Source organism: Cucurbita pepo, chromosome LG12 (genome assembly GCF_002806865.2).
Source record: "Cucurbita pepo subsp. pepo cultivar mu-cu-16 chromosome LG12, ASM280686v2, whole genome shotgun sequence".
Taxonomy (NCBI): domain Eukaryota; kingdom Viridiplantae; phylum Streptophyta; class Magnoliopsida; order Cucurbitales; family Cucurbitaceae; genus Cucurbita; species Cucurbita pepo.
The window spans coordinates 347,366-373,218 of NC_036649.1; the positions used below are offsets into that span (position 1 = coordinate 347,366).

The 25,853-nt window shown below is 37.5% G+C and overlaps 3 protein-coding genes across 7 annotated transcripts; 1 reads left to right on the top strand and 2 right to left on the bottom strand.

The window, feature by feature from the left end:
• Positions 1 to 275: 275 nt before the first annotated feature.
• On the top strand, positions 276 to 11,667 carry LOC111806642 (eukaryotic translation initiation factor 4G-like). 3 transcript variants are annotated; one of them, XM_023692020.1, is made up of 12 exons: positions 276 to 493; positions 604 to 845; positions 1,027 to 1,133; positions 1,370 to 1,495; positions 1,596 to 1,669; positions 1,802 to 1,858; positions 2,214 to 3,668; positions 3,771 to 4,335; positions 4,408 to 4,531; positions 7,092 to 9,467; positions 10,621 to 10,815; positions 10,901 to 11,667. In XM_023692020.1, exons 1-12 carry the CDS (start codon positions 293 to 295, stop codon positions 11,229 to 11,231), a joined length of 5,853 nt encoding a protein of 1,950 aa, XP_023547788.1. In that variant the 5' UTR covers positions 276 to 292; the 3' UTR covers positions 11,232 to 11,667. The 3 variants fall into 3 exon arrangements, with proteins under 3 accessions (XP_023547788.1, XP_023547785.1, XP_023547786.1); XM_023692017.1 differs by having other exon boundaries at positions 3,771 to 4,553; positions 7,114 to 9,467; XM_023692018.1 differs by lacking the exon at positions 7,092 to 9,467 and having other exon boundaries at positions 3,771 to 6,907.
• A 565-nt stretch (positions 11,668 to 12,232) lies between these two features.
• LOC111806643 (mechanosensitive ion channel protein 10-like) lies at positions 12,233 to 17,475 on the bottom strand. Its single transcript, XM_023692021.1, has 5 exons — positions 16,061 to 17,475; positions 13,923 to 14,046; positions 13,550 to 13,843; positions 13,169 to 13,371; positions 12,233 to 12,626 (listed from the first exon to the last, which is right to left on the bottom strand). Exons 1-5 carry the CDS (start codon positions 17,269 to 17,271, stop codon positions 12,353 to 12,355), a joined length of 2,106 nt encoding a protein of 701 aa, XP_023547789.1. The 5' UTR covers positions 17,272 to 17,475; the 3' UTR covers positions 12,233 to 12,352.
• Positions 17,476 to 17,772: 297 nt separating this feature from the next.
• On the bottom strand, positions 17,773 to 24,668 carry LOC111806644 (protein SCAI-like). Of its 3 annotated transcripts, none has more exons than XR_002816852.1 (13): positions 24,507 to 24,668; positions 24,253 to 24,428; positions 23,563 to 23,950; positions 22,464 to 22,670; positions 22,098 to 22,316; positions 21,945 to 22,011; positions 21,710 to 21,865; positions 20,891 to 20,982; positions 20,515 to 20,688; positions 20,299 to 20,435; positions 19,276 to 19,504; positions 19,064 to 19,143; positions 17,773 to 18,075 (listed from the first exon to the last, which is right to left on the bottom strand). XR_002816852.1 is itself a non-coding variant. In XM_023692022.1 (12 exons), the coding sequence occupies exons 2-11, from the start codon at positions 24,390 to 24,392 to the stop codon at positions 19,294 to 19,296; spliced, it is 1,791 nt and encodes a 596-aa protein (XP_023547790.1). In that variant the 5' UTR covers positions 24,393 to 24,428; positions 24,490 to 24,668; the 3' UTR covers positions 18,935 to 19,143; positions 19,276 to 19,293. The 3 variants fall into 3 exon arrangements, 1 of the variants encoding a protein (XP_023547790.1); XR_002816851.1 differs by having other exon boundaries at positions 24,490 to 24,668; XM_023692022.1 differs by lacking the exon at positions 17,773 to 18,075 and having other exon boundaries at positions 18,935 to 19,143; positions 24,490 to 24,668.
• Positions 24,669 to 25,853: the final 1,185 nt, after the last annotated feature.

Sequence of the window (25,853 nt, forward strand, 5' to 3'; positions counted from 1 at the left end):
AGGATGAAAAAAAAAAAACCCTAGAAGTGATTGATGATTTAGATTAGGATTTGGAAGAGGAAAAGTTAAGTAAGACTTGTTCGATTTCCGATCTCCTAAAAAATCTACCTCTTTTGACCCATCTTACCAGTCAGTTTGTTAAGCATTTCTCTCTCTAAAAACACCCACAAACAGCACACCAACACAATACTCTCATACCCTTCTCCTCTTCCTCTCACATTCTTGCTTCTCGCTTGCTTTTCCTCTTAACTCTTCTCCCCTTGACTCTAGCTTGCTTCGCTTTCCTCCTCCAATGGCGGGGCGGCCTCAACGACCCTGTTATCCGCTGGTCCCCCGATCAGCACCAGTTCCCCGGTATGTCCACTTCTGCTCCTTCTATCCCCTCTCATTCTTCCCGNTTCCCTTCCTTCTTCTCCCATGGTTTCCCATTAAAAACCCTAATTTCTCTGCTGCTGCGACCCTTCTATTTATCGCTTCACTCTCACTCCCACAGGTTTCTGTCCTCATCTTCACTCTCTTACTCTCCCCATTCCCGTGTTTATGTGTGTTTTCTTTTTTTGTTTTGGGGGTGTGTTTTTTGATGGGGTTTCTTTGTTTTTGCAGGGAGTAATCGGAAGAATCGATTTTTTTTTTTTTTTTTTAATATTTTTTTTTGGGAGAGATCAAGGGTTGGAATATATGTCCTTCAATCAATCAAGGTCCGATAAGAACGAGAGCTACAGTCAGTATCGCAAATCCGGGCGATCCAGTAACTTCAATCCACCGCGAGGCTCTTCAGGCAATCACTCTAAGCCCGGCGGTGCCGGTGGGTCCGTCCCTACCCCGTCGATCGCTTCTAATCGTAGGTAATGATCATCTAGGGTTTCGTTTCGTTTCTTTTTGTTTTCGTTTTGTGATGTTTTTTTGCCCCAATTGTTGGATTTTCTTATTCTTTTGCTCTTTTTGTTGTTGTTTGTGTTGATTTGTAATGATTTTTGTATCTTGATTTCTTTGATTCTCATAATTTTGTTGGGGGCTGTTGTTTAGTTTTAAGAAGACTAATAATGCTCAAGGAGGGCAATCTAGAGGAGGTCTTCTTCCTGTAAATTCTACGGATTCGAGTAATGCTCCTAACCCGCGAGGAGTGCAAAATGGTGAGTCTGTGATGATTCAATCGCGCGGTATTGTTACTAAATATTTAATTCTCTTGTTATTTGATTCTATTTCCTCTCTTTTACCCTAGGAATTTTGGGAAGTACACAGTTTTTCTAAAGGGGAAATTGTTTCGGATGAGTTTCCATATTCAAAAAAAAAAAAATTATTTCTCCTTCTGTTTGGAGATTTTCTTTTTGGTGGATTGTTGCAGCAATATCTAATTTAAGGGTTACAGGTGCAGTTGCCAAGCCTACAGAAGCACCACATATCCAGAGAAGCACCAGAGATGTTCCTAAAGCTCCAACTTCTCAATCTTCCCCCTTGAGTTCTGATGGGGCTTCGCCCACTACCCCGGCGAAGGGTAAGTAGTAGTAGTATACGGTTTCCGTGTTCGTATTTCTGACCAATGTGAACCAATATTTTCCCTCTTGAAGCTACTTAGCGATCCTTTAATGTCTCAGGTGCTGGAGATCAACCTAAGGAATTTTCTTTCCAATTTGGGTCGATAAGTCCCGGATTCATGAATGGTATGCAGGTATAATTCCACAAGCTAATACACTAAATGTGAATTATTAATTGCACGCAGGTGCCTTCGTTTGAAATTTCTTGATGCTGTTCTTTAATTCTTTTATCTTTTTGTAATGGAGATTCCTATGTTGTTTTGTAGCTTCCAGTTAGGACTAGCTCAGCTCCTCCTAATTTAGATGAACAGAAACGTGACCAGGTTTGTATTGCTTCCTTCTGGATTGTTTCTAGGACTATCGGTTCCTCTAGTCAATGGCCAATGAGCAAGTGTCATTTAGTAGATTTTTTTGAACTACAAAAGTACTTTTTGAAGACTAGTTCTTGCTGTAGTCGATGCAGCATGCGAAATCACTTGTCTTCTTTTTGCATGATTCAGTGTTGTATTTTATATATCCGGGAAGCCGTTAACTGTCTAGAATTTATCTTGTCTGGATTTGAGATGACTGCATTGTATAATTGTATAGATTGGAAATTCTGATTCAATATGCCATGCTTAGTTTCTAGTAGCTCCAGGTTTTAGTTTTCTAAAGCTGTATGTTGTTGCTGTACATCAGGCGCGCCATGAATCTTTTAGACCAGTTCCTCAAATGCCCATACCGTTAGCTCCTAAGCCACATGCACAAAGGAAGGATGCTGGAGCTGGTGATCAACCTAATGCCGGACAGCCGATACAGCAGAAGGATTCTGGTACCTTCAACCAACCTAATACTGGGGATGCTCATATAGTTCAAAAGGCTAAAAAGGATTTGCAAGCACCACCAAATCATCCGCCAATCCAAACTCAGAAGCCCACCAATCCTATGTCTGGAATCCCTATGACAATGCCTTTCCACCCGCCACAAGTACCTGGGCCGTTTGGAGGTCCCAACCCACAGATGCAATCACAGGGCTTAACCCCCAGTTCACTGCACATGTCCATTCCTGTGCCATTGCAGATTGGAAGCTCTCCTCAAGTGCAACAGCCAATGTTTGTTCCTGGTCTTCATCCCCATCCCATGCAGCCACAGGGTATTATTCATCAGGGACAGGGCTTGGGTTTTGCACCTCAAATAGGTTCTCAGTTGCCTCCTCAATTAAGCAACTTAGGCATGAATGTAACTTCGCAGTACCCTCAACAGCAAGGAGGGAAATTTGGTGGCCCTCGTAAGTCTGCTGTTAGAATTACTGATCCGAAGACGCATGAAGAGCTAATATTTGACAATAAGCAAACAAATGCATATGCTGATACTGGTTCTTCAGGCCCTAGGCCACAATATAATCTTCCCTCTCAAACTCAGCCTCTTCCATTTGCACCAAGTCATGCAATGAACTACTATCCCAATTCTTACAATCCCAATCCTTTATATTTTGCAAGCCCGAGTTCCCTTCCATTGCCTAGTGGTCAAGCTGCACCAAATTCTCAGCCTCACATGTTTAATTATCCAGTCAGCCAGGGCTCTCAAAATGTTCCGTACATTGATCTGCATGTTAAGAAGCCTGGTGGGGGCCCAATGCATGGAATTTCAGATCCACCTAATAGAGAGCATATTCGTGATACTCATAGTTTGCAGCCCCCTGCTCCCTCAGGAACAGTTCACGTTACAATCAAAATGCCTGCTGATCCTACAGGTGGCAAGGGCTCTGACTCATTACCAAATAGATTACCTGCAACTGAAGAAGGAAAATCACAAAAACCCTTGAGCCCATCCGTAGAATTAATCCCGCCTTCTTCTCAAAGGGCAGTAGATACATCATTGGAGAGTTCTATGCACGATTCAAAAGTTGGAAGAGAACTGATGATGAAGTCTTCATCTGCAGTATCTAAGCAGTCTACTGAAGCACCTCCAATGGTTTTACTCGACGGCCAAGATTCCAGTTCTGTGCAATCTTCATTGATTGCTTCCTCTGAGGAGTCTGAGTTAGCTGGAACACATAACGAAGGGAGAAGGGAAAATTTATCAAGGTCAGACTCACACAAGGATCATCAGAAGAAAACAAGCAAGAAAGGATACACCCAATCACAGCATCAGGTACTTTTGTCCATTCTTAACTTGTCTGGAGACCTTTACGGTCATGGCTTTTCTTACTCTAGGTTGTTTATTATCTTGGTATGTTTTCATCACTATTTACAGATTAGTGGACAAGCTTCATCAGCTTTGGGATTGCCCGGTCAAGTGCAGGACTCAACTTCTCCTTCTACAGTTTCTGAAGCTGTCGAAGCTAAATCTTCAACCATTCCAGTAGCTGTAGAAGGCAAGTCAGTATCAGTCACTCTGGATTCTTCAGAACCTAAGGAGGTCGTTTTGGCTTCTGCAGCTAATTCTTCTGAAAATTCTGGTCTGGGGAATGTCAAGAACTCAGATCTCATTTCTGATGATAAGCAGGATGCTTGCTCAAAAGAAAAGCATTCAGAACTTGTGATACTGAAAACAGAAGAACGGGGACAAGCAACATCTTCTGAACTACCTGTAGATTTCAAGAATTCTGAAAATCTTTCGGATCCTGATGTTGTTATATCTGTGGAGGTTTCTGAGAAAATAGATAGGGACTTGGTTGGGAGATCAACTACTGCTAGCAACGAGGTTTCCACCTCTGAAGCTGCCCAAAGGGCTGTGGATGAACCTGTGAGTTGTCATGCAGGAGCTGACGTGTCTGCTTCCGTGAGTTCTAGTTCAACTGTTCCTGAAAATACCCAAGGTGATAAGTTAGTTGTTGATTCTTCTGGTAGAGATGACAATAGAAGTAGCAATGAAGTTTTAATGAAAACAGGTGTCATATCTGACCAGCCATCTGAACCTGCTCTAAACCTGGGACTTACAGATGGAAAAAATGATGTAGAGGTGTTGGATACCGTTGGTACCGGTGGCAATTGTTCACATGCTGTTTATGGCACCAAGGATAAATCCGTTGTAGAGATGAGCAGGGTTAAGGGTAATACTGGAAAAGGGAGGAAGAAGCTAAAGGCAATTCTTCAAATGGCAGATGCTGCAGGAACAACTTCTGACCTTTACAATGCATATAAGCGACCTGAAGAGAAGAAAGAAGCAGTAGCACATTCTGAGAGCATTGAGAGGACAGAAAGTAGATCTTCTAGTGTGGACACGGAGCAGTCCGTTGAGGCTACTAAAGAAGATGCTGTTGCACTGAATAAAGCTGAGCCTGATGATTGGGAAGATGCTGCTGATATTGCTACACCCAAACTGGAATCGGCAAATGGAGATGGTGTAGATACATCAGTGCTTGACGGTGATGACAGAACGGGAGATATGGCCAAGAAGTATTCTAGGGATTTTCTCCTCAAGTTTGCTGAGCAGTTTCTGGACCTTCCACATAACTTTGAAGTTACACCTGATATAGAGTCCTTGATGAGTACTCATGCCAATGCATCTCATCATCCTGATCGTGATTCATATCCAAATTCAGGAAGAGTAGATAGACCATCAAGTGGAGGATCACGTTTGGATCGCCGTGGCAGTAATTTGGTTGATGATGACCGATGGAGCAAATTGCCTGGACCTTTTGCTCCAGGACAGGATCCTCGTTTGGATCTAGCTTATGGTGCTAATGCGGGTTTTCGACCTGGTCAAGGAGCCAATTTTGGTGTTCTAAGGAACCCCCGAGCACAGGCTCCTGTTCAGTATGCTGGAGGGATACTTGCTGGGCCTTTGCAGTCTATGGGACCACAGGGAGGGTTACAAAGAAATAATTCTGATGCAGATAGGTGGCAACGAGCTCCCAATTTTCAGAAGGGTTTAATTCCTTCACCGCAAACACCATTGCAGACTATGCACAAAGCTAAGAAGAAGTATGAGGTGGGTAAGGTGTCAGATGAAGAAGAAGCCAAGCAAAGGCAATTGAAGGCCATACTAAACAAGTTAACACCCCAGAATTTTGAAAAGCTCTTTGAGCAAGTAAAAGCAGTAAACGTCGATAATGGCAGAACTCTAACAGGAGTAATATCACAGATTTTTGACAAAGCTTTAATGGAGCCTACCTTCTGTGAAATGTATGCCAACTTCTGTTTTCATCTTGCTGGAGAACTGCCTGATTTAAGTGAAGACAACGAGAAGATGACTTTTAAGAGATTGTTACTCAATAAGTGTCAGGAGGAATTTGAGAGAGGTGAAAGAGAACAGGAAGAAGCAAACAAAGTTGAAGAGGAAGGTGAGGTAAAGCAATCTGAAGAGGAAAGGGAAGAAAAACGCATAAAGGCAAGGAGAAGAATGCTAGGTAACATTAGATTAATAGGCGAATTGTACAAGAAGAAAATGTTGACTGAAAGAATAATGCATGAATGCATCAAGAAGTTACTGGGGCAATATCAGAATCCAGATGAGGAAGATGTTGAAGCTTTGTGCAAATTGATGAGCACAATTGGAGAGATGATAGATCATCCCAAAGCAAAAGGCTATATGGATTCTTATTTTGAGATCATGACAATGTTATCAAACAACATGAAATTATCATCCAGGGTCCGGTTCATGCTTAAAGATGCAATTGATCTGAGGAAGAACAAATGGCAGCAGAGGAGAAAAGTTGAAGGCCCGAAAAAGATTGAGGAAGTACACAGAGATGCTGCTCAAGAGCGGCAGGCTCAAACTGGTAGGTTTGGTCGTGGTCCAGGCATGAATCCTTCCGCAAGGAGAGGGGGCCCACCTATGGATTATGGCCCTAGGGGATCAGCTGCATCATCCCCAGGTAATCACATGGGAGGTTTTCGTGGATATCCACATCAGGCTCGTGGATATGCTGCTAGTCAGGATGCTCGTCAAGATGAAAGACAGTCTTACGAAGCTAGGACACTGTCTGTTACATTGCCTCACAGAGCTGGTGGAGATGATTCTATTACTCTTGGACCACAGGGTGGTCTGGCTCGAGGAATGTCCATTAGAGGACCTCAACCAAGTTCTGCTGCTCCTGCAGAAATATCCCCTCTTCCAGGAGAATTGAGAAGTGCACCAACAGCTTTTTTGAACGGATATAGCTCTGTATCAGAGCGTGCAACCTTAACTTCCAAAGAGGATCCAATTTCAAGACATATGCCAGAGAGATATTCTGGTCCAACTTTATTGGACCATACAAGTGGTCAAGACCGTTATTCAAATTATGGGAATAAGGATTCGAGACATTCAGGTCATTTTGATAGATCTCGTCCGATTTCACCTGCCACACCTTCCCCAACTTTGACCTCAAGTCTTCCATCTGAAAAAGTATTGTCTGAAGATCGGTTGCGAGAATTATCACTGACGGCAATCAAGGAGTTCTACAGGTATGCAGTTTCTTGAATACATTATTTGTGCTTGCATAATAGATTACTGGGAATAGATGGTACTATTGCATTAATGTTTACTGGGTTTTTGCTACAAATGTTAGTTTTACGACCAAACTTCCTTTCAAGTCACAATTTTTTATCAAAATCATATATACTTTGTTTATCTNGCTGTTTATGGCACCAAGGATAAATCCGTTGTAGAGATGAGCAGGGTTAAGGGTAATACTGGAAAAGGGAGGAAGAAGCTAAAGGCAATTCTTCAAATGGCAGATGCTGCAGGAACAACTTCTGACCTTTACAATGCATATAAGCGACCTGAAGAGAAGAAAGAAGCAGTAGCACATTCTGAGAGCATTGAGAGGACAGAAAGTAGATCTTCTAGTGTGGACACGGAGCAGTCCGTTGAGGCTACTAAAGAAGATGCTGTTGCACTGAATAAAGCTGAGCCTGATGATTGGGAAGATGCTGCTGATATTGCTACACCCAAACTGGAATCGGCAAATGGAGATGGTGTAGATACATCAGTGCTTGACGGTGATGACAGAACGGGAGATATGGCCAAGAAGTATTCTAGGGATTTTCTCCTCAAGTTTGCTGAGCAGTTTCTGGACCTTCCACATAACTTTGAAGTTACACCTGATATAGAGTCCTTGATGAGTACTCATGCCAATGCATCTCATCATCCTGATCGTGATTCATATCCAAATTCAGGAAGAGTAGATAGACCATCAAGTGGAGGATCACGTTTGGATCGCCGTGGCAGTAATTTGGTTGATGATGACCGATGGAGCAAATTGCCTGGACCTTTTGCTCCAGGACAGGATCCTCGTTTGGATCTAGCTTATGGTGCTAATGCGGGTTTTCGACCTGGTCAAGGAGCCAATTTTGGTGTTCTAAGGAACCCCCGAGCACAGGCTCCTGTTCAGTATGCTGGAGGGATACTTGCTGGGCCTTTGCAGTCTATGGGACCACAGGGAGGGTTACAAAGAAATAATTCTGATGCAGATAGGTGGCAACGAGCTCCCAATTTTCAGAAGGGTTTAATTCCTTCACCGCAAACACCATTGCAGACTATGCACAAAGCTAAGAAGAAGTATGAGGTGGGTAAGGTGTCAGATGAAGAAGAAGCCAAGCAAAGGCAATTGAAGGCCATACTAAACAAGTTAACACCCCAGAATTTTGAAAAGCTCTTTGAGCAAGTAAAAGCAGTAAACGTCGATAATGGCAGAACTCTAACAGGAGTAATATCACAGATTTTTGACAAAGCTTTAATGGAGCCTACCTTCTGTGAAATGTATGCCAACTTCTGTTTTCATCTTGCTGGAGAACTGCCTGATTTAAGTGAAGACAACGAGAAGATGACTTTTAAGAGATTGTTACTCAATAAGTGTCAGGAGGAATTTGAGAGAGGTGAAAGAGAACAGGAAGAAGCAAACAAAGTTGAAGAGGAAGGTGAGGTAAAGCAATCTGAAGAGGAAAGGGAAGAAAAACGCATAAAGGCAAGGAGAAGAATGCTAGGTAACATTAGATTAATAGGCGAATTGTACAAGAAGAAAATGTTGACTGAAAGAATAATGCATGAATGCATCAAGAAGTTACTGGGGCAATATCAGAATCCAGATGAGGAAGATGTTGAAGCTTTGTGCAAATTGATGAGCACAATTGGAGAGATGATAGATCATCCCAAAGCAAAAGGCTATATGGATTCTTATTTTGAGATCATGACAATGTTATCAAACAACATGAAATTATCATCCAGGGTCCGGTTCATGCTTAAAGATGCAATTGATCTGAGGAAGAACAAATGGCAGCAGAGGAGAAAAGTTGAAGGCCCGAAAAAGATTGAGGAAGTACACAGAGATGCTGCTCAAGAGCGGCAGGCTCAAACTGGTAGGTTTGGTCGTGGTCCAGGCATGAATCCTTCCGCAAGGAGAGGGGGCCCACCTATGGATTATGGCCCTAGGGGATCAGCTGCATCATCCCCAGGTAATCACATGGGAGGTTTTCGTGGATATCCACATCAGGCTCGTGGATATGCTGCTAGTCAGGATGCTCGTCAAGATGAAAGACAGTCTTACGAAGCTAGGACACTGTCTGTTACATTGCCTCACAGAGCTGGTGGAGATGATTCTATTACTCTTGGACCACAGGGTGGTCTGGCTCGAGGAATGTCCATTAGAGGACCTCAACCAAGTTCTGCTGCTCCTGCAGAAATATCCCCTCTTCCAGGAGAATTGAGAAGTGCACCAACAGCTTTTTTGAACGGATATAGCTCTGTATCAGAGCGTGCAACCTTAACTTCCAAAGAGGATCCAATTTCAAGACATATGCCAGAGAGATATTCTGGTCCAACTTTATTGGACCATACAAGTGGTCAAGACCGTTATTCAAATTATGGGAATAAGGATTCGAGACATTCAGGTCATTTTGATAGATCTCGTCCGATTTCACCTGCCACACCTTCCCCAACTTTGACCTCAAGTCTTCCATCTGAAAAAGTATTGTCTGAAGATCGGTTGCGAGAATTATCACTGACGGCAATCAAGGAGTTCTACAGGTATGCAGTTTCTTGAATACATTATTTGTGCTTGCATAATAGATTACTGGGAATAGATGGTACTATTGCATTAATGTTTACTGGGTTTTTGCTACAAATGTTAGTTTTACGACCAAACTTCCTTTCAAGTCACAATTTTTTATCAAAATCATATATACTTTGTTTATCTGACAGTGCCATTAATTGTGTATAATGATCACTTTATTTTAGTTTATATACTCCTAATCCATTTAGTAAGCTTCTATGCATAAGGGAATGATGTGGTAGTAACGTGTATGTTGTGAGATAATGACCTTTCCACTTATTTAGAGAGATCTGAGGGTTCTTTATGTCCTATCTAAGGGTATTAGTGCTTATCTTACATTCAGTAGTTTTCTAGATGAAGCTCTCGAGATTGGAGGAACACGAAACAGCTGGTTTTCCCTGATTGGGTTTTTATTTATATATATGAGACCGTCATTGTTTATTTGGTTTTGGGGACTCAAATAGGATATAGAACCTGAGAACATGGGTGCAGATAGTTATTGTTTGGTGAGATGTCAAATTATGGACTGGTTTATGCTGAGTTCATCCGTTTAAAAGCCCTTTGTTATATTCTTCCTTCCTTCAAAATGGTGTTGAGAATCTTAGAACGAACTCAAAAACTTGGGTTGGTTGGAGTTTCTTGAGATAGAAACTCGTAAATGAAACAAATATAAATGGGAAAATTTTAAAGCTCACACTTCATTGAATGATTTGAAACTTTTCAAGCGCTTTATCTTTGAACACGAGTCCATGACTGAATTTTTAGTAGTGCACTGGATTTTATTTGCAGAGTTCGAACTTGTGTTTTGTGGTTGAAGTGAAAATGTTGAAGTTCATTCTCTTGCTTGAACAACTTTTCTCGTGTCTGAATGCTCGAGCGGGATAATTTTTTTTGTAATCTCTTTGAATGGGCTTACCTTTAGTAGTGCTCTAGATTGATTTTACTGTACTAGTTCAAACTTCGTGATACATTTTAGACTAGTCCGACATTGTCCAAATTTTACTTTACTGGACCAGTTCAAACTTGGGACACTGTTCGACTTTAAACCATACGAGCTCGACATGCTTGGATTATTGGAATGGGATATAATGACTTGCTTTGCTTTAACTTTTTATCTGTGCTTTTCAGTGCCAGAGATGAGAAGGAAGTAGCTCTGTGCATTAAAGACTTGAATTCCCCAGACTTCCATCCAACCATGATTAGTCTCTGGGTCACCGATGCGTTCGAGAGGACGGATTTGGAAAGGGATCTTTTGGGCAAACTTGTTGTGAACCTCTCCAGGGCTAATGATGGCACATTGAACCAAGCTCATCTTGTTAAAGGGTAATGATAAAAGAAAAAAGAAGCATTTAAGTAAGCATTTGTTGAGAGAGAACCCATTTGTGAAATTGTTCCTTCCATTGGGCAGGTTCGAAGCAGTTCTTGCCACTTTAGAAGATGCTGTAAATGATGCCCCAAGGGCTCCAGAATATTTGGGTCGGATTCTTGCCAAAGTCATCACAGAAAGCATGGTTACCTTGAAAGAAGTTGGAGATCTAATCTATCAAGGTGGAGAGGAACCTGGAGCCCTTCGTGAAGCTGGGCTTGCAGCTGATGTTCTTGGCAACGTCTTGAAAGCAATCAGGTCAGAGAAAGGAGAAGGGTTCCTAACGGACGTGCGCACGAACTCGAATTTGCGGTTGGAGACATTTCGGCCTCCCGACCCTATGAAATCGAAAGTGTTAGAGGAATTTATTTAGGAGTAGTCAATCCAAATTGCTGCTGCTGTAATTTTGTTAGTTGGAATCGTGATAATCTCATCTCATCTCATCTCATCTCCCCCTCAATGCTTTTTTAGGGTACTTAAATTAATTTGCAGAAAAAGAAATTTATATATGTTTTCCTCTTGAGGGTTGGGTGGGAAGTTTCATATAATTGAAGGGTTGGTTTATCCATCATCATCATCATCTTTTAACGTAATTAAGTTCAACATGTTTTCCAGAGATTATTTTTATAGAATAGGTTCAGCAGCTGAGAGCACCCAGAAAACCCTTTTCAGTTCTTCCTTCTTCATATGCTTCCTTTCTGCTTTTCAATGTTGTGGAGTGTTCTGTTCGTGTAGTCCTTTTCTTTCCTTTTTCTGAATCATGTATAGCAAAGTTAATAAAAGACGTGACTCTCACGATTTATTTATTACATCCATTAGTGCCTCAATTTTGCTCCTCTGTTTGGTTTGGATTTTTATTATGTAATTCGGCTCCGTAATATGAAACCTCTCAATAGCTCTCATTTCATTACGAGGTCTTATTCATTATGAGGTCTTATTGGGGTACGTAGGTTTAAGCCTTCCTCTTTTCGATTGAGTAGAATTAATGGTCTTCTTTCCGATCAATTAATCTCATGGAAAAAGAACAAGCTAAAACTTGTTAGGCACAAGATTACCATCAATCAAGTTCAGAAAAATCATGTCTAAGCCTGTTTCTAAGCCTGACAAATATGTATTATATAGGGGTGACTAGTCTACATGGATTGGGCACGGGGTTTACCCCTATGTCGCCTGCCGGCCCATGTCCCAAACAGGATTAATGGGCTGGGCACGGAGTTACCCCTATGTCGCCACCCATGTCCCAAACAGGATTAATGGCAAGGTTTTAAAGCACTTTTTTTTTTTTTTTTTTTTTTTTTTTTATTTTTTTTTTTTTTTTTNTTTTTTTTTTTTTTTTTTTTTTTTTTTTAAGGGTAAACGTATTTTTTTTTTTTTCAAATTTAGAGACATTAATTAAAACACCGACTCCAAAAGATATTTTTCTAAATACACTCTTCACGTACCTTACGTTATATAGGTTTTTCTGGGGATGAAAAATTTGGCAGAGAAGTAATCTCAGGAGGAGGGGAGCAAGGTTTGGGCATTAGGTAAATTGAAGTGAGTGAGAATAACTTGTTGAGGAAGGAGATGGTATTTTATGCCCAGATTCTCAAAAACCCTTTTGAGTTCTAAAATGAGGTCTGATCTTCTGCTGTTCCTTTCAGTGAAGTTTTGATGGTTCATGGTGTGCTGCACACACAGACTCATCTTCATCTTGTCCATATTCTCAATCTCTTTCACCACCAATGTGTGTTTTGGGCTCCAATGCTTTGGTTTGCTCTCTATGTATCTGCAAAAAAAAAAAACACAACTTTGTCATCAACATGTTGGTAAGTAATAATTCTAGTTCTCCAACTAATTTCATACATATTCCTGCACAATTTGAAAAGCTTAAACTTAGTAAATTTACAGCTAGATTTAATAGTACAAAGAAATAAATAGAAATTAGTCAAACTACAAGTTTAGTCTTTGAAGAACGCGCTTGAAAGGTCTCTAAATTAATGTTTCTTAACTTTTAATTTCGTGTAAAAGATCTTTAAACGTTAAAAATGTCTAATAGGCCTCTAAACCTCTAATTTAGCATTCTAAGGACATAATAGACATAAGGTGAAAGTTCAAGGGTCAAAAAATAAAATTATAGTACTTTGAAACTCCAATATGGAGGTGGTTTGAAACTCCAACCTCAAGCAAAGTAGTTGTTTTAACAATTAACCTATACTAAAATTGGTGACATTATAAAACTTAAAAGAGTAATGAGTTTTGAATGAAATTTTGTGTATTTTGATGAAGAATGAATGAGCAATGAGGAAGGATGATAGTAGAAATGCTTACATTTGCATTGCCTTCTTGAGGGCTGTGATATTGTCAAAAGAAGTGGAGGCGTCAATGGTGAAATTCACCGTATCCGACATGTCGGGACTTCTTCTAAAATTGCTGATCGGCTTCGTCAGCAGAACAGAATTGGGATAGTAAATCTTCTCATTGTCGAATCTCAAGAACACTGTCGACAATATGTTCATCTCTTCCACAAACATCTGAAAACCAAAAATGACCCAAATCCTATAGGTTACTATACATATAATATTCAACAGAATCAACACTCCTCTTTTACTTCAAATTTGAGATACGGCAAATCATTATCATTCTAAAAACTTAAGCTAACATACCACAGTCTAAGCTCATTTATTCATACTTTTAACCATGGTTACTTACATGGACGCCGTCGATGACACACCGATCGCCGACGTCGAAAGGATGCATGACGAAGACGAAAATGATGGATTCGAATATGGTTTTGCAAGTGTTTTGAAACATGAATCCAACGAGGAGAAGCTGAGAAGTGACAACCAAGAGGACCTTAATGGTGGCGACGCCGAGGACCAGAAGAGAAATGACTATGATGATCACAGACACGACGGCGCTGGCCAGCTTATGGAGCTGGTGGACAGCGGTTTTGGTGTCGTTCAAAGAATGTGCCAATGCCTTCCGCTCGATGTAGGCATGAAGCTGCATAATGACATGATGAAATTTTAGAAGCATTAAGGGATTGATAGAATTTAAGGCGTGTTGGGGATATTATACGAACCACCCAGTTTCTGAAAGCGGATTTGGAGATTTTTCCTGTTTCAATGGCGCCTTCAAAGAGAGGGAAAATGGTGTTCACTTCTTCTACCTTCAGGAATCTCAGTAGATCTTCCTCCTCAATGTATCTGTAGCCACATCAAAACAAAACCAACATCGTTAATGTTACTCCATAATTATGTTACTTTTAAAATATGAAATTAATCAATTTTATATAGAGAGAAAAAAAAAAGAAAAAAAAGAAAAAACAACATGCATATCTCAGGAGTATCACAATGAGAAAAAGAACAAAGAATTGATAAGGAAAAAGAAAAGTTGACTCGATTGTTAAAAAGTTGCCATGGGATATTTTGATGGCGTGGTCTCCATCAATCTTCAACTAAAGCTAGTCTCTATAATCTAAATCAAATATTTATTTTCCTAAACTTCACTTAAGTGCCTAATTTAACTTGAAAAATATTTAATAAATCTCTAACCTCTAAATTCCGTATCTAATAGATTTCTAACATACCTAAAATCTCTAAAGAATATTGATTTATTATACACAAAATTGAAAGTCGAGGAAGTTCGACTTAAATCTTCGTATAATTAGTCTTTTCATACTTGATTAAATACTAAAAATCAAATCTAGTTTACTAATCTGTCTGGCTTCAAGAATCTCAGCCTTTGAATTCCATCATTAATTTATGAACCAGTGGACAACAGCACAAACACTAAACTTTTTGTAAAAGCATTTATTTCTTGGGGGGGCAGAAAGAAGACAGAAAAAAGTGGAGGAGGACAGGGACATACACATGGATAGCTATTTTGAAGCAGCTAACCTGTCTTTTTCTTATCAATATCAAAGGACAAGAAGAGAATTTGGATCCACAATTTTGGTGGATCTTTTGATATGTTTCTAATAGAAACTGAATTTGTTTGGTTCTAATTTATTTTACACTTCTACCAACATTTTAAAAAAAAATAGTTTATGGTATTTCAAATATTATAAAAGATTATTTATTTATTTAAAACATTAAACTAAAGTAAAAGATTTTGATTAAGACACTATTTTTAGACTATACTTAAAGACTTATTTTAGTTTATGTAATGTTTATTATTATTCTTTCTAAAAAAAAATCTCTAATTTGTAAAAAATGCTCACATAATGTATATTTTTTTTTCTTCAATAGAAATAAACTTTAAATGACAATTAAAAAAAAATAATTGTGAACATTTAAAACCATATAAATGAAATAAAAAGAATCTAAAAAACCAACCACATATTTTTTTTCAACACAAAAATATAATAAAATCATTATTTTAGTCAAATATTAAAAAAGAAAATCAATGAATGGAGGACCTATAGGACATTTGAAGAAGTGACTTCCCTTACGGACAAGAACAGTTGTGTGCTACGTGTACATCCGAACAAAAGAAGGAGAGATTTTCAAATACTTAATTAATGCTTGCATAAAAATCACTTTTTATTTTTATTTTTTATAAATATATATATATATATATATATATATTTGGGTTTTAATTCTTTGAAATAGAAATTTGAACGAAAAATACTTGCCAGATTATGTTTTCAATTGTAGAGACCTGGAATATTTTGGTGGGGCATGAAATTATTGATTTCTTAGAAAATAAAATGAAAAAAAAAAAAAAAAAAAAAAAAAAAAAAAAAAANCCTACCCTAAAAAGGAAAGAAAAAAGAGTTGCCGAAAACTCATGATCTTATACAACAATTTTAATGACCCCTTACATCTAAAGGTAAATAAACTGTTTGATTGAGAATCAGAAAGAAACCCATGAAATTAATTGTAAATTATTTAAGATATTGTTTCATAACAATTTTGTAAATAATTATACCAAATTTTAATGAGAGATATTATAAATATTTATTTTAAAGTCATTTAAAATAAGATTAATATAATAAAAAAATTTAAGGTATTTTGTTTTATTAAAATTATATTTTTAAAAAATAATTTTTGTATGTTAAAAAGGATTATTAAATAATTATTTCACAGATTGAGAATGTATTTATCCATTAATACTAATAAAAATAAAGTGAGAGAAAAAAAAAGGATATTAATTCGTAAATAAATATAATTTTAATTCTAGAGAGAGAAAGAAGATTTAAGTTTTAGAGAGAGAAACCTGGCACCAGGCATAGCGACGTTCTTGAACACTCTCTGAGCGCAGCGTCTGGCCTCCGATTCACTGGTAATCTCGGATTCGGCGTTTGCAAAATCATCCACCGTCCTCGATATCGTCGACAGTCCTGACGATCTCACATAGCTCACCAATCTCTTCACACTCCAAGCCGACGGTCTCCTCTGCAAGCTTAGCTTCCTCAACCTCTCAATATCGATCTTCTTACACGAACCCTGCCGCTTAGATCTCGACAAATTCTGACCTGCTCCGCCGCCGTCCCGCCACCACACCGGCATCGACTTCGATTGCTGCAGCAACCGGCGTTGGAAATTCATCACGTTATCCCTCTCCTCCTCGTCGAGCGGCGGTCCGGACAGTGTCTCGAGGATGTAGTGGTTGAACACGTTCTCCTTCATCCGATCGAAGAATGTCGCGACGTGGAACGAGGATGCAAGTACTTTCACGAGAAGGATTTTGAGAAGCCAGATGGTGGCGCCGATTAGGACGGCGATCAAGAATCGGAAGACCTTTAGGAGGGCTTTGTTGTTGTGGTGAACGTCGGGGAACATTATCATCCAGGCGATTAGAACTAGCCCTAACCAAGTGCAGTTCTGAAAGCTGTTGCGGAGGCCGTAGACGAAATACAGGACTCGTTCGCGGAGCATGAAGTTTCGTTCGATTATGAAGACGAGGAGTCCGACGAGCCATTCCGACACCAAACGCCCACAGAAAATCACCATTACGATCAAGCACCATTTCCAGACCTGTAAGCTCCAAATCTGCTTCTCTTGAAGCGATTTAAGTGTTAGTGCACAGATTAAGCAAGTGGTTATTGTAAGGAACAATATCCATTCGATTAATGCTCGTTTATTGATCTTCTTCCTCTTCGCCTTCCTTTTCCGTCTTCGTCCGCCTTTGCTTCCGTCTTCATTTTCCGGTCCGATTTCTTCATCTTCGTACTCCGAGGAAGAGGAATAAGATGAAGATGAAGAACTGGAGTCTTCTTCTACTGGAGGTTGAAGAAGATCTGTGGATTCCGGAATGGTTCTGGGAATGGAGCGCGGGAAATCAGGTTCCTCAAAACGGGATTTAGGTTTAGAGAAGTTGAGACGGCGGAAGGTTTTGGTTCTGGTCGGAGACGGTGAGATTTGTTCCTTCTCCGGCGGGTCGATGGTGAGGACTAGATGGTCCTTTTCTGGTTTTCGGACCTCCATGAATGGGGATTGGTTTCGTTTTCAAGCTCTGAAGTCGCTGACAGAAATTTAAGGTCGATTTACAGAGAGAGGGACATGTGCAACGCCATAGCTCTCGAAGAACATCTCTAAAATATACTTCAAAAGCAGAAATGAAATGATTAAAGACGACAGCCACCATTGGAGATTTAATTTCATTTTCGACATTTTTATTTTTGCTAAATTATAAAAGTAACTAAACCGTTATTAAAATAATATTTACATTTAGAACATTCTATCATGACGTTCGAGACTTCAAAAATAATTATTATATTTTTTTTTAATCATCGTCATCATAGTGAGCGTGACACATCGTAATCATCGTCATCATAGTGATGCATTATTACCATTTTGTGACTAATAAGTCGAATTTTAAAAAGGTCGTAAATAGGTTATTGAGCTCTCAAATTTACTTCTAATAAGTCATAACATTTTCGACATACATAAAAATAAGTTTTGTATCAAGCAAGACATTAAATAATCTACCATTCAAAAGAATAGTAAATACATTTTATAGTTGTGTAACAACGAACCCAAAAAAGTCAAAGTCAACATCAAAGTAAAAAACGGGTTTTAAAAGACCAATTATGTCTTGTAAAATCTCATAAGTACCCATCTCACTCGTGTCCATATTAGTAATATTATGGATTCTTGTGAAAATCGAGAGATAGAAAAAAAAACATAACCTAGGAGTAAAGTACAAAAAAGAGATTTTTGAACCATACACTTGAGAAGATAGCACTAGAGACGGGATATCATCACACCAGATTTGATTGGTCTCGTACCCTAAAAATAATTCAAAAGGTGCAATATCAATATGCGAATAAATGTTAGGATTCTTTTTTTCTTTTCTTTTCTTTTTTCTGAAACGAAAGAAGATTCTCCTAAGATTAAACTTTAAACTTGTTCTAAAGTACAATCAATGATATATGCACGACAGAATTTTGTTATTTGGTTCATATACTTTTAAACGTAATTTATGTTTGATGGCGATATTTACAAATAAATTATGATATTTTATTAGAAGAAAGCAAAAGGAAGCAATTAATCAAGGGACAACATATAATCATAATGGCTGACCATCTAAAGTTAAAGATTAAAGCACTTCAAATTAATTCTCAAACAGAAAACACTTCAAACTGTGGCTTCCTCACTTTTTCTTTCTCAATTCTCTCTTGAATATGTTAATACTTGTGTTTTGGTTAGGCTCTATCCTTTGTTCAACCAACTATTTGCCCTAAAAATATTTCTAGAGACGTTTCAGACACGTCTCAGCAAGTTTGTAGCTCTAATCAAATAGATCCATGATTTTTTTTCTTTTTTTCCTATCCCTATCAATCGGGATGATTTGATTTGGTTTTTTATTTTTGATTCTTAAAAATTCAAGTTTATGATACAAAAACTTTCTAGCACGTAAACACAGCTAATAGATCAAGTTTATGATACAAAAACTTTATAGTACGTAAACACGGCTAATAGATCAAGTTAAAGTTTAACTAACATGACTTTAGATTTAGCATTTTGAGGCATAATTTTAGTAGAAATCAAGAAAGAAATAAGATTAAGAGTCGATTTGAAATGACTTTTCAAGTGCTTTAAAAAGTGTTGCTAAATATTTTAAGCACTTAAAAACTCACTCCAAACGGATCATAATACTATTTTAGCTGAATATTTTAAGCACTTAAAAACTCACTCCAAACCGATCATAATACTATTTTCAAAATATAGCAGACAACCAACAGAACTTTTGAATTTAGCTACAAATAATTGGTACCTGGTAAGGATTCTTTAACATTCTAGCTACATCGCCACCAATGATTGAAATGGTTCATTTGGGTCCTATTTTTTTCCCACCTGGGAAAAATTAAGAAGCATTCAAAGCGCTTTCGATAGCATTCTGTGCAGTGCAATCACAGCCAAAGGAAGTCCAGATCCATTCACACAAAAGCAGACAGCAAAAAACAGCAAGCGATAGTATAGACTTACTAATTTTGAGTACACATTTCATTGCTTGTTTTCTGGAAATACCAGGTATTCTGAGAAGACGAAACTGTGGCTTACACCGAAGATATTTGCTATCTGCATGACTGCAGATTGCAATGTTGCGGTTGTTGGATCGACGACGGAGGGCAGAGATGGCACGCACCTTGGAACATATCCGTTCTTACCGATGGTTGGCGCGTAAAGTGCTAGCACGGTACGACAGAATATAAATCTGGAAAGAGAAAGCATCAACGGAGAATAATTCGAAAGGTGTCTAAAGTCGATCAAGAATCACACATCTAAATATCAAGATAAGTAAGACATCAAACTATCAAAAGTTAACTTGCAGATTGTTTTATCTCAAAGGTCCGTCCTGCACATGAATGCTCGAATTCTAGCATGACGTAAACGATTCTAATCTCCTAGGACCATGCACAGCTATTGAATATCTTTTCAGTCAACTTATTTGAAAGAACTAAAAGGGGAAATGTATGGATTTTTCAGCCCGATTATAAGTTCTCGTTGGCCATGGCCTATACGAACCAAGCCACCTTTTGCTTCCGAACATCTTGTTGGCTCTTCTTATTACTCTTCTAAATCTAAAGTCAAAATAATGTCTTCCAAAATATAGTAAATTGCATGCACCTTTAACCCCCAATGCTCATTGGGTTTTTAACCCCAATTGAAATTTCTAAAATCCAAAATGGGCAGGCATAGAACTGTCGATATATTTTTCTGGTGGAGATAATGGGGCAAACTGCTTGAAACTTGTGAGCTATGAATTATTGATAGGCAAGAAGAAGAAGGAAAACAAAGAACAAAAAGAAATCAAAATCCTCCAAACCCAACCAAAACTTCAGTTAGGATAGATAAACAAGTTGATTGGAAATCAAGCAATTTATCTTATTCAGTCAAGCAGTTCATTATTATAAGTCTCTACCACCATTGTGAGCATCATAGCTAAAGCTCACAGGGTATGCTGAGAATTTATATCTTCTAGGAAAAAACCAAAATGGTAGATATTACCTCAAGAGAAGTCGCCTTATGAACGGATCGTTCAAAATTTGAGCCCAAACTTGATCGAGGTTCTCTGATGTCACCAAAAACTGCCCCCACTCACTTAAGGACGAGGATAGCACGTTCTCGGCTTTATTAAATGTATCCTAAACCATTTTTGTTTTTGTAAATTTTTTGAAAGAAAGAGTCAATTATCAAGCATAACATGACGAGATTTAACCATACCATTTCAACATCAGAGCCTGAGATACCAAGCAATAGACAGAAAGCATGCAATGGGGCTGTGAGAAAAAAGGTGAAAAGGCTTCCATGACGATAATCGGTAGCAACAGTGTGACTCGTAGCGCTGGGAGATAACAGCATTGCAGCTGGCTCTCCCTTTTCTGATCCATGGATAGTCTACAAATTTTTTTAAAGTAATTTCCTCCAGTATAAGACAAGAGCAGTATGCATATCATTGGACAATGGGACTAGTGAATAAAATTGAAGATGATCTTTTCCTCCAAGTCATATAGAGACATCCAAACAGGAACTTCATTCTAAAGCCAAGGCATAAAACAGTAAAATCTAAAAAGAATAACCTCGAGATCGATAAACTGACCTCAAATTCTTCACTGACGTCACTATCTATAACTAAAAGAAATGGCCTTCTTGTAAATGGAAGTATGTCGCTTGGATATATGCAGCTTAATCCTGGAGAGGACTATAAGTGATCAGCAAAAGCTACTCTTCACCAATTTGATAATGTGAAAGTGGAGTTATTATATGGAAGAACAAGCTTCGAATCCTTTTACTAAACATGTATTCAGATTCACAGCCAAAATCTGAAAGAAAATAGCCTTCCTCTTACAAAATCAAGTCAATGAGATTTATGCAGCTTAATCCTGTTAAGGAATTATAAGTGACCATAGCAAGCAATCCATTACCAATTACAGTGGTTATATAATATATAGTATCAAGTGAAAACATAAGTTAAAAGAAAACAAAAATTGAAGATTTTGTGTTTAGCTATAAATAATGGTAGTAACTACCCAAAAAATCTAAAAATGAAATCCACATCCCCATATCAGGCAACCACCTTGTTACTCACAAACGCATAGCATGCTTCATAAGAGCAAAATATAATCACTGCCAAATTACTTTACCCTTACTGATTCAAAATTCAATCAATGAACCAATGGAAAGATTTTCAGCTGAGTTACGGACATCAACTAAACTAGATGACATTTTTTCCTAAGAGGAGAGTAAAATCCAAAAAGAGTTACTTGGCCACTTCTAAACAAAATAAATTTTCTATTGCATCTTCATTTTGACGCAGTTATAAGTAGGGTATTTCCCTCCAATTTGCAGAAACAAGCTTCAGATCCAGATGATAGAAAACCAAAATGAAACACATTTGGTCCGATAAGACAGTAGTTACCTCCTTTGCCACGAACACCAAATGATAAGCAACCAGTCGAGGGACCTTTGATGCCTCCTCCAACTTGACCACAAGGAGACTTGGTTTTATCAATATCCTCCGCATCGTTGATAGACTCACTGCCAGCTGGGGAAGATAAAATATTCTTTGCAATGCCTGAAGTAGTTTGATAGTGAGAAAAGTATTGCAGTTCTCAGTGAGAAGAGTAAAAAATAAGAAGAACAAGTCACTCAACCTGAAGCTGACAAATATATCAAGAGAACCCCATCATTTGGCATCTCCTCACAAATTGTAGCTAGAACCTGCAAAATAAATCTTCTTAATAAGTCAATATAACAAATGGAACAATGGGTATCAGGTGTATAGGAAGTATGCTTATCATACTAACTGCTAAAAAATGTGTCACTGAAGGACGGTATAAAATTGACTTCCGAGGATTAGATGGGAGAGTAGGATCAACTATATGCTGTGAGAAGTTACTGCGACTTGGCCCAGATCCTCCATTCTGCCCACTTCTATTATTTGGCCGATAGAACGAACCACTAGGTTCCCATTCTAGGCACTGGATCATCCTGAACGTGTCTAGCGTAAGCTCAGAAAACTTGACCTGGTTCACGATCAAGGGAAGGAAAGATGAATCAACACAAAAGAATATATCGATTATGTTGAATTTTTCTGAAATGACATCATTAAGACACATCGAAGTACTAAATTCTCCTTAAAGCCAAGTCATGGGAAGGTCTCAATATCTAACCTCGTTATGGTGGTAGCTACTCAGAATAGCATCCTGTAACCTCAAGTATCTCTTTGTTCGTGATGGAGGAACAGGTGTTAGAGAATCTGGATGAGACTCTAACACAACACTATATCTGAAAGGCCTGATATTCATAAAGGCTGTATCTGCTTTCAGAAATTTCATTATTTCCTGAACTACCAGCTTCGATTCTCTAACATCCTTCTCCTAAAACAGCAGCCCAGATACATTATTGGCTTATACCAAGATCCAAATGATAAATCAACAGCCATTGATGAAATTGTGCCAAATGAATTTACAAAACAACAGAAAGATAAGCCTTCCCAACCACATCTAAATGACATCTTTTCTTCACCGTGAACGAAATATATGCATATGCACCAGGTTAAGAAAGCAAACACCAGGAACATGGAAAATGCGTCCGCCCGAAAAAAAAAAAAAAAACAAACACCAGAAGTGTGAAAAGATGTAAAAACAGGCAGAAGAGAGCACACCAGAAACGTGTAAAAAGTGTATCTACGAGAACAAAACAATCGTTGGCTTTTTTTAATGAAGAACAATGGAATTTTATTGAAAAAAAACGAAAGAATACACGGTATACAAAAAGGAAAAGCCCACAAAAAAGTATCTAAACTACAAAAAATGGCTCTAGTCAAGAGAAATAAGACCTAGTCAATAACTACAAATTGTAGAATGCATTTACAATATATTATCACTTCAGACAATTGACTCCACAGATAAAAGTTGACAATCTCATAGAGATGGATTAACTATGTCCAGAGTGTAAAAATTGTGATGAATTTCAAACATTCAAAGAAAATTCAAGGAGGAGTATTCCCCGCAATGACTACAACCGATTCATCTTGACATCTCTTCCGTCATACAGAAGATACAGTTCCATGTAATATTACTTGAGTTTCTTACTTCTGGGGCATTTGTACTATGAAGACGAAATTAGCAAATTCATACCTTAAAGGTCAATTGGTGAAGCTAAAACAATTATCAATCAACTCAATTCTAATCCATTCGTCCAGCATTATCATCTTGCTCACAATTTATACTCATAATCAAAGAACATAGAGTGAGATAAGAAAAGCACCTGGAATGTTCTCTTACAATCATCAAGTAACATTTTAAGCTGATTGGCTAACTGATGGACCATTTCTCTTCGATTCAAAAGCAGGCACACCATCAGAAATCTGGACAGAAATCTCAGCTGCCTGTTCGCAAGACTGGCATCTTGAAGCAATCCCTCCTTGAAGTACTCTCGAGTAAATATTGCTTCATAAAATACGTAAGACTCGGATAAATAGTTCGCTTCACTGGTCCTCATGTATTGCCCAAAGTAAAGCTGAGCAATTCGTGAAGCAATCTCCCCAATCTCCCATCTCTTTAGCCCTGCCTCAACCAACTTCTGACGATTCTCTTGCTGAAGTTTCCATAACTGTGAGTACAATTTGAACGCCTTGTGAAAATACGCATCGTACCTGAAACCGTTGAGAGCCAAAATGCTCAAAATTCTCAATCCTATACGGTAGAACGGAAATAAATATAGATCAGAGATTCAGAAAGAGAATATTTGATTCTTCAATTGATGAAAAACGGACCACCGAATGAAACTCCTTTCAAATTACAACTAATTCCTAACATATTTTAAGAAAATTACATCAACAGGTAGAAGTAATCAACATCCAGATAAGAGTTATCATTTCCTCCATCAGATTTGATCGATTTCTCACATACTTTCTCCTATAAACCAAATAATCGACCAATTGAAGAGCGGAAAAACCTATTGCGTTCGTAATAAGGCAGGTCCCTGATCTTGGAAAACTTCCGGTCAGCTTTGTCAAAAAGAGACCAGTACGCTTCACTCACTGGAATGCTACTGCTGCTGCTGCTGCTATTGGCCGGATTTCCCAGCTGCGACATCTTCGCTGAGCTCGGAGTTTCGCTATACAGTTCCACCTGAAAATTTTCAGTTAGTTCACAAGCAAAAACGATAAGTCTTCGAGGATTGAGAAGTTACGTGATTTAGAGCTGTGCCTCCGGCGGCGATGTTCAGAGTTGGTGGAGGGAGTGATCGGAGGACTTCAACCCGGCGAATTCCGGGTTATTGGAGTTTTCGGATTCGGAGTACTGAGGCATTCACCGGAAACCGGAATGACCGGTGGCAGAATAAGTTCCCTTCCCGCCTCCCGGTTTATCTTCCCGGTTTATCATATGTGGGGTTGAACTCAAAATAATAATACAAAAATCCATAATTTGCACTTTTTTTCATTTTTTTTACGTTAAATTAATAAAAATACACTTAAAACTTTTGTATTTTATTTTAAAAAATTTCTAACCTTTCAAAATAAATCTAACCTTTTAAGGAAAAAAAACTGGAATACCTTAAATTTTCAAAATAAATATCTAAAAGATACTCAATTTTTTTAGGAAAGTATTGGCATTTTATTTATTTATTTAAAAAAAATATTTCAAAAATATCATAAATTTCATTAATACCCTTCAACTTTTTTTTAAAATATCTATGATATTTTAAAATAAAATTTTTTATTTCTTTTTTAGATTTTTCTATGCATTTAAAAATATTATGGAAACTTTTTAAAGTACAGAGTATTTTCGAGACAGTACAAAGTCAAAAAGATATATATATATATATATATATATATATATATTTTTTTTTTTTTTTTTTTTTTTTTTTTTTTTTNTCTATTTTTATATTAAAAAGTGAAAATATAAGTTTAAATTATAATTTTTATTTCAATGGTAATAGTTGAGCTTCTATTTGTTATCTTTAAAATTTTAAAATTAGTTGCTATAATTCAGGTTTCCTGCCTTTATTATTTTCAATTTGGTATCTATAATTTTCAAACTTTTTAAAATTTTACGTGAATTTTGAAAATATTTTAAATAGTAGTTAGACAAAATAACGAAAATCACGAATGAAAATATTGTTTTTGAATTTAATTAATAGAAATTAAAATTTCAAATGATTATTAATATCATTTTATTTTTAGAAAATGACATATAAATTCAATTGTGAAAAATTAAATAGTAAATTAAACTACGTCCTTAATATGTCAAAATTAAATAATAAAAAAAAACAATATATTTTTTTAATTTATAAATTAAAATAAATATTTTAAAAGTTACGCAACAAACTTTGAAAATTTAAATAATTAGAAACATTAAAACCTATTTACACCAAATAATGATCAAAATAAAATCTTTAAAATTTATATAAGAGAATTTATTTTATAGCTATTTTTTATTTATGAAAATGAAACTGTGAAAAATTATTTATTTTTATTATCCAATAATAGTTTCAAAATAATTCAAGGAAAAAAAAAAAGAACAAAATCAATTAAAAACCTAAAATCAAAATAA

Coding starts and splice junctions, on each gene's coding strand:
- LOC111806643 (XM_023692021.1), bottom strand. CDS start 17,271: ATGGAGGTCCGAAAACCAGAAAAGGACCATCTAGTCCTCACCATCGAC. Junction 14,047..16,060: donor GTCGCTATGCCTGGTGCCAG/GTTTCTCTCTCT, acceptor ATGTGGCTACAG/ATACATTGAGGAGGAAGATC. Junction 13,372..13,549: donor GTGTCATCGACGGCGTCCAT/GTAAGTAACCAT, acceptor TTTGGTTTTCAG/ATGTTTGTGGAAGAGATGAA.
- LOC111806644 (XM_023692022.1), bottom strand. CDS start 24,392: ATGTCGCAGCTGGGAAATCCGGCCAATAGCAGCAGCAGCAGCAGTAGC. Junction 23,951..24,252: donor CCTTATTACGAACGCAATAG/GTTTTTCCGCTC, acceptor CAACGGTTTCAG/GTACGATGCGTATTTTCACA. Junction 20,983..21,709: donor TGGTGTTCGTGGCAAAGGAG/GTAACTACTGTC, acceptor AGTCCTCTCCAG/GATTAAGCTGCATATATCCA.